Consider the following 9,347-nt stretch of genomic DNA (forward strand, 5'->3'; position numbering starts at 1 on the left):
TTCTAATGTATTTCTATTGCATCAACTCCCACATGAAGTGTATGCGATTGTTTAAATCTTTTGTATGAAAGTAGACATATTTCAAAGGAGTCTCTAGTGTGAGAGAGAAAATAAAAACAAAGGCTGTAAAGGAATGTGAATCTGTAAAAGAGATCAACCCTCTACTGACATGGTTTATTTGTCAGAGAGAGCAGTAAACCCTGCAAATATATTCTACACACATCTGGATATTTTAGCTGTATAAACCATATTAGAAATAACTGTAAACCACTAAAAATGAGAAAAGCAATTATAACTTTAATTAGCGAACAGTAAATGTTGTGCTCTATTTCTTTGTACCAAATGGCAAACCTAGTTTATTGGGAAAGGCAATAACTGTTTCACAACTAGGGATGCATTGATACAGATCATAGCATGGTTGTATATAGCATGTTGATTAACATGCTTTACTGTGTGTAAAAAAAAAAAATTAACAAACAAGCATTGCAGAAGTATAAATATGAAGAGATAATTGCTAGCAACACAGCAGCAACTAGAGCTATATTCAAATGCTAGCCTCTCGAACAGGACATAACAATGCAATATAGAACATGCTAGATGCTGTAGTTCCTCATTTAGAAATAAACTTTCAGGATATTTGAATCAGAACACAAGCTTCCTAGCGTCCTCTGTGTTAATCAGTAGAACCTAATTGAAAATGCACTGGCAATTTTAGTGCCCTCTGATGAGATGATACCACAAGTGAGCCATTAGCCTGGGCTGTGATTCCTGCTGTCACTGTGCCACACACAAAAGGGAATAAAACAGTGGAACAGATTTTACTTTATTACATACAGCTTTATATCTCCCTACTCAAGCCAAGCTAACTAATGTAGCTAGATAATGCACTTTGCTCAAATCTTTTCTTTTTTTTTTAAGTTACCAGTTCTGCACTTTATAAAAATTAATTATTTCTATGTTTTTTGTTTATTGTAGGCTGTTTAATTTACTTATAATTCTCAAACTAGACTTAGTCTACTTTTTTTATTTAAATGGTCACTGTTGTGTACTGGCTAGATATTGCTAATGAGTGGACAAAATGTCTTAGGTAGATATTTGGCTGCCTACTCTGCTGACTACGCCAAGCAGATGGTCATGCAGGAGGTTACACATTTTAGTATCACTATCTAAATAGATGAGGACAAAAAACCCTGTAATCACACACAGCCTTGAAAATAGTATTGAGGCATCACTATTTAAAATCTCCTAATTAAGGCAAAATGGTTAAACACAAACACACACACACACACACACACACACACACACACACACACACACACACACACACACACACACACACACATATTAGCATTAACACACACTCACACACATCTCTTATAGCATCACTGAGCCATATATATCTTTCCACCACCCACAGAGCTCTCAGCAGGCAAACACACAGACATGCTGCACACAAAAGGGTGAGAGGATTTCTATTTTTCTTTGACATAGCCAGTGAATCAGGAGAACAGGAGTCAGGGAGAGGAAACAAATAAAAGAACAAGGGATAAAGTGAGAGAGGAAAATGAGCAAGGCAGCTCTGAGCTCAGTATTAAGAAAATATGAAGGCAATGTGAAAATCCTGCCCTCAGCCTTTTATGGCCTTTTACACGCCAATACACCACAGCGTTTGCAGGCAGTCTGTAAATGCTTATGAGGCTTGTGCCTTTCCCATTCCTGAATTCCTGCCTTTGTGGCCAAAGTCTTACTAGATAAGCTTTACTTGAATAATAATGACTTGCTCTGGGAGTAGGCTTTTATTTATATGCATGTATCCGATAATTATGCCAAAAGGCATTCATGTTTCTCTTTTAGCAATTCATAAAACACAACAGGGCATGTTGTTATAGGAAAATTATCAATGATTGGGATGGTGTGATGTGACCTGATGTAAAACATGGATTCTTTTAAAGGTATTATTTTCTATAACAGCACACATGAAATGTTTTACTTCTCTCAGTTAGTTACTTAGTCACTTCTTGTTGTTATGTAAAAAAGACTATATACTATATAAATCTATAGAATATAAATTATTATTATTTATCAATAATATTAATCATTTGTCTATGCTGTTTTAAGTTAAAATTACATGATCAAAAAGCATTTATCTCTTGATGAACATGGCAATCAATTAGCTGGGAACGAAAGAGTTGAAAAAACATTCCGAAATGATCCAAAATGACTGTAACCGCTAGTGCCCTAATTCTTTCCAATGTCTTTTCAAAGAAACTATGCCATGCATAAACATGTACTTTTGCACCACTTTGAAATTCCTCACTCTCTATACTAAGTTGCACAAAAACATTAAAAAAAATTCTGTGACTACCTCAGAAAGAGCTGTCACACCAAGTCACAGGATAAGGCACAAAAATGCAAGTCTGTAAATTAGCTAAGTTTATGCAGCATGACTGGAAGAAAAAAAAAATGTTGGTGTAGTGGTGTAATGTTTATGTTAATATCTCAGACCGTGCTGAAAGTACACTGCATTCATCACAAACTTTTAAATCGCCATGCTTGTCCCATAACCATCTTGCGTTTCTGCTGATGCTGTCATAGCTCTTCAACCACAATATATTTGCTGTGAAAGCAATGCATATTCACAGGGAATGTACCAAAAGTAAGGGAAATATCTGCAGCTGCTGAGAAAGACTGTTAACAACCAACGCATTTCCAAAATATCTAAAATGTACAATTCTAGCTGTCGGATTGTTTGTATTATTGCCATTGAAAAGCATGTGATTCACGTCTACCCGCTGTTGGAAGAGATATGCTACATGATGTATCGACATCATTACTGCCGAGGCAGAAGATCATCGCTACCACTGCAGCAGAGGTCTGTTACAGCGTGGGCAAAATGACACCAACCAAATGAGAAATGATTACAGCCTCATTAGAGTGACTCACAAATTTTGCATTACATGTTTTCACAGCTGACAGTGTTTCATCAACTGAATGATCACAGTTTACTGATTTGGTTTCCACCCTGTGCACCACTTAGGCATCAATATATGCCTTCATACGCTGCACATAAGCTGCCAGCAGAAGCACAGTAATGTGTCGACTTTCTGCACAAAGGAACATTCATTCCTATAGCTGACTCTACGTATATGATGTCCTTATACATAATTCATTAAAGGGGGTGGGGGAAAACCACTACATCATGCTGTAGCAGACTTTCAGCCACATGTGTACACTTCACCCAGAGGCAGTACTTTACAGCAGGTTTTTGGCATCTTTAGGTACAGCTGTGGTTCCAAACCTGACCCTGATGTCCACAGGCATTAAAATTCCAAACCATATGCTGCAAATCTGGTGGTTAATTACTGGCTTCAGGGTAAACAATAATGGCACAAATGTATTGATCCATCTGACATTATGTGTTAAAACTAAATAAAACTAGATATTACCATTAACTAGGTATTAATCTATTAAATGTATGGATGAAGGATCGCTCCTCTCCAATGACATCAAAATGACACTAAATAACAATGCCATTTTGAAAAATGGGCCACAATAACACAATGATTCATTCGCACAATTAACCGGAAAGCAAACCTAAAGAATTTATTTTTTGTCAAACACAGACTGTCACTCTGTACTACAGTGTGTGATCATGCAAAATCCTTTTTTTTTTAAAAAGTGCTTCGCACACACTTTTAGGGTTTGGGAATAATCCAAAGTTCACTGGCACTGCAAAACCCTCATGAATGCACAGCGGGGTTGGGGAAGCGGTTTCCGTGGAAACAGAGTCAAGATTTTTCAAACTTAAAGAATTGATTTTTAGTCAAACACAGACTGTCACTCTGTACTACAGTGTGTGATCATGCAAAATCCTTTTTTTTTTTAAAAGTGCTTCGCACACACTTTTAGGGTTTGGGAATAATCCGAAGTTCACTGGCACTGCAAAACCCTCATGAATGCACAGCGGGGTTGGGGAAGCGGGTTACCGTGGAAACAGAGTCAAGATTTTTCGATTTCTTAATTAACAAATTAACAATGTTAAAAGACACATTATAGAAAATGGTCAATAAAGTGAAACAACGCTCCATGAATAACTGATTTGTGTGTTTGTGTGATTGCATGTGGCTGGGCTGTACAACAGCACACCCAAAATAAGTAGCATCGTATTAAAACTGTATTCTGATGATTAAAATGTGGTTTGCATCAGTTTCAGTCCACCTTGTTGAAATCGTCCCGACAAACACGCAATGAGTTTTTTTCAGCTGTGTTGCATCAGCCTAACACTTCATCTGATGCCTGGTGTGAAAGTTATTTTAAGACAAACAGGACGACTTTAAACCTAGGGTTAGGATTAGACTCATGATCACTTTGTCCAAATGAAATACAATAAAAATGTAAAAAATGTAGAAAGGAAAACTTGTTACTTGCTAATAGTTCTCATGTCAGATTTAAATCAATGTACCAAAGCGATTTTTCATTCAAAAGCCAAATCATCCGCAAGAGCACTCTAATTATTACATGTCCGAGTCCTTTTAACACATCAAGCTCTAACAGATGTGCAAGCACCTCATGCGTGCACACACACACACACACGCACACACACACACACACACACACACACACACACACACACACACACACAAAACAAGGTTTATTCGTCCCGAGAGGTTCATGACACAGTGCCAGTGCACAGCAATGTGCAAAAGGTCTACTTTATGCTGCTGCAAATTTTGCTCATATGTCACAAGCCACACAGCTCTTGTTTGTATGCACTAATGAGAAGACACCACATTCTATAAAAAAGTCATGTGCTTCTTTTCATGACTATGTTACTTTTACACCTGTTATCACAAATAATATAATGAATTACCAAAAAACATGTCACAGAAAAAAAGTTACAAAAATGTTGCTAAATGTTAGACTGTTAAACAGACATGGCTATACATCCAAGCCTTTAGATGAAAAAAATCTATAATTAATAAAAAATTAAACAGCTGTTTTTGCCTGGCTCTGAACAACAATTATACATGCATTTTTTTCATCTAAAATCAATACATCACAATAATTTAAATCCAGTTAAAATACCCACAAAACATTTCTACAACCTCATAGATAATGCAAACATCTATAAATATGCATTTTCTGATTATGCATGCACAAGCAAATAAAAAAATTCTCTATGCATTTATGTTATGTAAATGCCTATGGAATATTACACTATTATGAAAGCGCAAAAGGTTACATTTGGAAAATATGACCCTATATTAATATTAATCATAGGCAAATCGTCAGTTTATCATTACTTCATTACTGAAAAAATTATCACTAACATGAACTGAAGAAGATAATTCACTAGCTTAGCATGAGTACTTGTCACATGTACATTACAGCACATGGAAATTATTTCTTTGCATAGCTCAGAGATGTTATTAAGCTTGTGTGAGCCATGATATGGCACCCCTGGAACACAAAGGGTTAAGGGCCTTGCTCAAGGGCCCATGGCAGATACTGGGGATTAAACCCCCAACCTTCCAATCAGTATCCCAGAGCCTTAATGATTTAGACTGAACAGATAACGATCCCTAAATCGATACAAGTTCAAATCCAAACAGGTGAAACAATATTAAGTGTTTGGAGCGTTTGCCAGAAAGATTCACATTGCTTTTGTTCAAGAATAAAGGTGCTGTTCATGAGATGTAACATAAAGCATTTGCAAGCAAGTAGCTTTTATAACAGATATATTTTCAGCACTTAGGCTTTCTGCAAAATGTGATACAGCAATGAAAATGGTGCCACACCAATCATTAAAAATAAAGATTTTTACTGATACCAATATAAAAACATTCCATTTATTTAATGTTTTGGGGAAGTGGTAACTCTGTGGTTAAGGCTCTTGATTACTGATCAGAAGGTTGGAGGTACAAGTGCCAAACTGACATTCTTGGGCCCTTGAGCAAGGTCCTTAACCCACTGTGCTCCAGGGGTGCTGTATCATGGCTGACCCTGCGCTCTGACCCCAGCGTCCTAACATTGCTGGAATATGCAAAGAAAAAGATTCACTGAACTGTAATGTACATGTGACAAATAAATGCAGCAATTCTATTCTATTCTATTCTATTTTATTCTATTCTATTCTATTCTATTCTATTCTATTCTATTCTATTCTTTTTTTCATGTAACTTTTTTTTTTTTCTCATGAAAAACTGTCCAAATTGTGGCTGGGTTGGTCCAATTGCTGTTTAGCTTCCCCGCCTACATAATCTTACAAAATATAATGTAAATATCATATAATTACAGCATACAAGCTTTAACATCAGATATTGCGACAAGGTTCCAATAAAAGACCAATAAGTTACAGTTAGGTAAAAATCTTTAGTTGTAAATGTGATGATAAATTTATAAACTTTCATATTGTACCATTTTCATTGTTCTCCTTTGTCGAGAAGTTACAAGGCATCATGATCATCAGACACCCCCTTCCTTGTAGGCAAATATACCCACCAGTGTATAAATAATTATAAATCTTTATTGTGAAATATCCTGGAGACTTTAGCCAATTAGCAACTTTATTACATGTTTAGTAATTCATCTAATCAAAACGTAAAAATGTTGTAGACCAGAGTAATAACTGCACAAGTGGTTTAAAAAATGCTATACCCATTAAACAACAGTCTTTTTACCATTAGGTGAGAATAGTAATTACTGCTCAGTCCATTAACTCCTGCAGTGACGAAGTTTGTCAACTTTAAGAAGATGGTGGACGTGGATACACTGTGCTGTAAATAACTCATCGATTACTGACACAACTGACTTCTCATTTTCACTGAGATGTCAAATGTAAACAAATATTGCAAGGAATTATGGTGTGGTTTACACAGGGTGTTGAACTGGTAAGTGTTGATGTTTGCTTTTTTATCACACTTGGAAGGCTTTAGGACAGACCAAATACTAATGCTATATTTTCTCTGGAAAAAGTTAGGCTCACACTTTTTTTCACACTCTTTTACTAAACCCAGGAGAATATTCAGTCAGTGTAAATCAAGAAAAAGAAGGTGCTCGCCCAGAGAACTGAAACTGCCTACCTGTGGTTTCCACAATTCCTTCCAGTATCACCACAATTTCAAACTGCTCGGTCTGCATGGAGCGCTGCGAGAGTTCATAAAAGGGGCTTTTGCTGTCGATCACATGACAGATGGTGAGGGGAGACACCAAAAAGAGCTGATCTGCTCCAGTGCTGAAACCGACATCTAGCTCCAACTGATCTAAAGGGAGGAACTCACCTTCAGGGGTCTGCCGAGACTGAGAGAGAGAGAGAGAGAGAGAGAGAGAGAGAGAGAGAGAGAGAGAGAGAGAGAGAGAGAGAGAGAGAGAGAGAGAGAGAGAGAGAGAGAGAGAGAGAGAGAGAGAGAGAGAGAGAGCGCGCGAAAGTAAGATACATAAACACTTTAATTTAATTTAAAAAATTTAATTTAATAATTATTTAGCATGGCAGAGTAGTAATGGAAATAGCATCAGCATAGTCTCTGTCTGATATTTCTGAACATGTTCCATTGTTTTTTTCAGGGGGTTTTTGTGCCTCCAAGAACACATGCCAGTAATGGAGTGACAACATTACAATTTTTTTGATTTGACTGTATGAGAGCATAGTGGCCTGCAATGGACTAACTCAGATGAATGAATGAATGAATGAAAGAATGAACATATAATGAACACTTTATTCTAGTATAGTATAGTGAGTCTGTATGCTAAATAGACTATTCTGCATCAATGACTAAATATGAATTTAATGACTAAGGATTTCTATTTGTTGGGATTAAATAAAGAGGAAATAAACAAGAAGAACTAAAGAAATAATAAATGACCGTAGTGTGATCTCATGAGGCTTTATGAATTTCAGACGGCTTTCCTGAAACCGATTTCTGAAAGTCAATGTGTAAAACGTCTAAACTGAAGGAATATTTCGTTTGTATTGTGCAGAAGTTCCGTTTCATATCTCGCACTTACTTTCAGCAGTTTGCAGCGAATCTGCGCGGAGACCATGTGGCTGTTGCGCAGGTTTCCGACCCTGAACATGAGGGTGAGTTTTCCGTCCCGCATGGAGATGACTGCGTGCTCGCTGAACATCAGCGTCTCGGCCCTTTTCTTGGGCTGGGACATCTTAATGAACATGCAGCCTATTAAAAACGCGTCGACGATGGAGCCGAGGATGGACTGAAAGAGGAACAAGATGATGCCCTCGGGACACTTGTCCGTTATGTACCTGTAGCCGTAGCCGATCGTGGCCTCGGTCTCGATGAAGAAGAGGAACGCGGAGGGGAAGTTGTACACGTTGGCCACGCACGGTGTGTACTTGTCGTCGTGCGCTCGGCTCAGGTCCCCGCGCACGTACGCGATCAACCACCACATGAAGGCCATGAAGAGCCACGCCACCGTGTAGGTCAGGATGAATATGAACAGGTTCCAGCGCCATTTCAAGTCCACCAGAGTGGTGAACAAGTCGGACAGGTAGCGACTGGTTTCACCGCCCAGGTTCCCGTGCTGGACGTTACAGCGGCCGTTCTTGTCCACGAAGCGCTGCCGTTTCCGTTTCCGCTCCGGGGCGGCCTGGCTGAAGCCCGAGCCGCTGGATGAAGTGGTCACTATCTGGTAGTCGTCGCCAAATTTTTTCCGAAGAGCGGACATGCTCGCCTGTTCAAGAGACATTAAAACTCAGGGTTACACTTCTTCATCAGCCTGCTGAACTTACAGGACTGTTGGAGTTCATTTATCATTAATGTGGACTAGGAATTAAAAATTAAGGAGCAACATGTAAACAAATAGTTGTCATTCCTACTATTTTTTTTAAATATATATATAGATAGGGATTGCTGCATGCTGTTGATGGGAAATAAATAAAACCTTATGTATATTTGACCATATGATCCTCTTCCTCCGCAGGTGTCCTTAGTGCATGTCAGTCTTACAGAGAACTGAACAGAAACTCAGATCTGCCTGATCACGATGCATCATTTCTTTACTGAAAATAAACAAAGACAGAAGAGAGAAAGACATGACCATCTGTCCCCCTCCAAGCGTTGCACAGAGTTTCGCCCCTTTTCTATCACCGCGGCTCTCATTTGCTCAGTCACATCTCACAGGAGCTTCAATCTTGTCCTGGATGCTTAAAGTTGGAGATTAGAGTTGCGATCCCTCAACAGATGCGCCGTCAGCAAGCTTTCCACTCCTGATGAATTGTTCCTGCGGATTTAATGCGTCGCCGATGGGGGACTCGGATTTCGGCTCAATTGTGTCTTCATGCGTGTTCTTTTTTTTTTTTTTTTTTTTGCTCATTGCGGGTGAGGATGGAA

General features: G+C 38.3%; 1 protein-coding gene across 2 annotated transcripts in view; it reads right to left on the minus strand.

Annotated features, from left to right (window-relative positions):
• The window catches only part of kcnj3a (potassium inwardly rectifying channel subfamily J member 3a), a 32,051-nt gene extending 23,059 nt beyond the window's left edge, over window positions 1-8,992 (minus strand). The window contains exons 1-3 of one of the 2 annotated variants that reach the window (XM_083536745.1): window positions 8,899-8,992; window positions 8,005-8,683; window positions 7,083-7,299 (exon numbers count right to left, since the gene is read on the minus strand). In XM_083536745.1, the coding sequence (XP_083392871.1) occupies window positions 7,083-7,299; window positions 8,005-8,682 (895 nt within the window). In that variant the 5' untranslated portion in view covers window position 8,683; window positions 8,899-8,992. Of the gene's footprint in view, window positions 1-7,082; window positions 7,300-8,004; window positions 8,776-8,898 lie in introns of those variants that run through there. The other variant, XM_083536744.1, reaches the window with a different exon arrangement.
• Between the last annotated feature and the right edge of the window lie 355 nt (window positions 8,993-9,347).

The sequence above is a fragment of the Silurus aristotelis genome, assembly GCF_946808225.1.
Source record: "Silurus aristotelis genome assembly, chromosome: 3".
Taxonomy (NCBI): Eukaryota; Metazoa; Chordata; class Actinopteri; order Siluriformes; family Siluridae; genus Silurus; species Silurus aristotelis.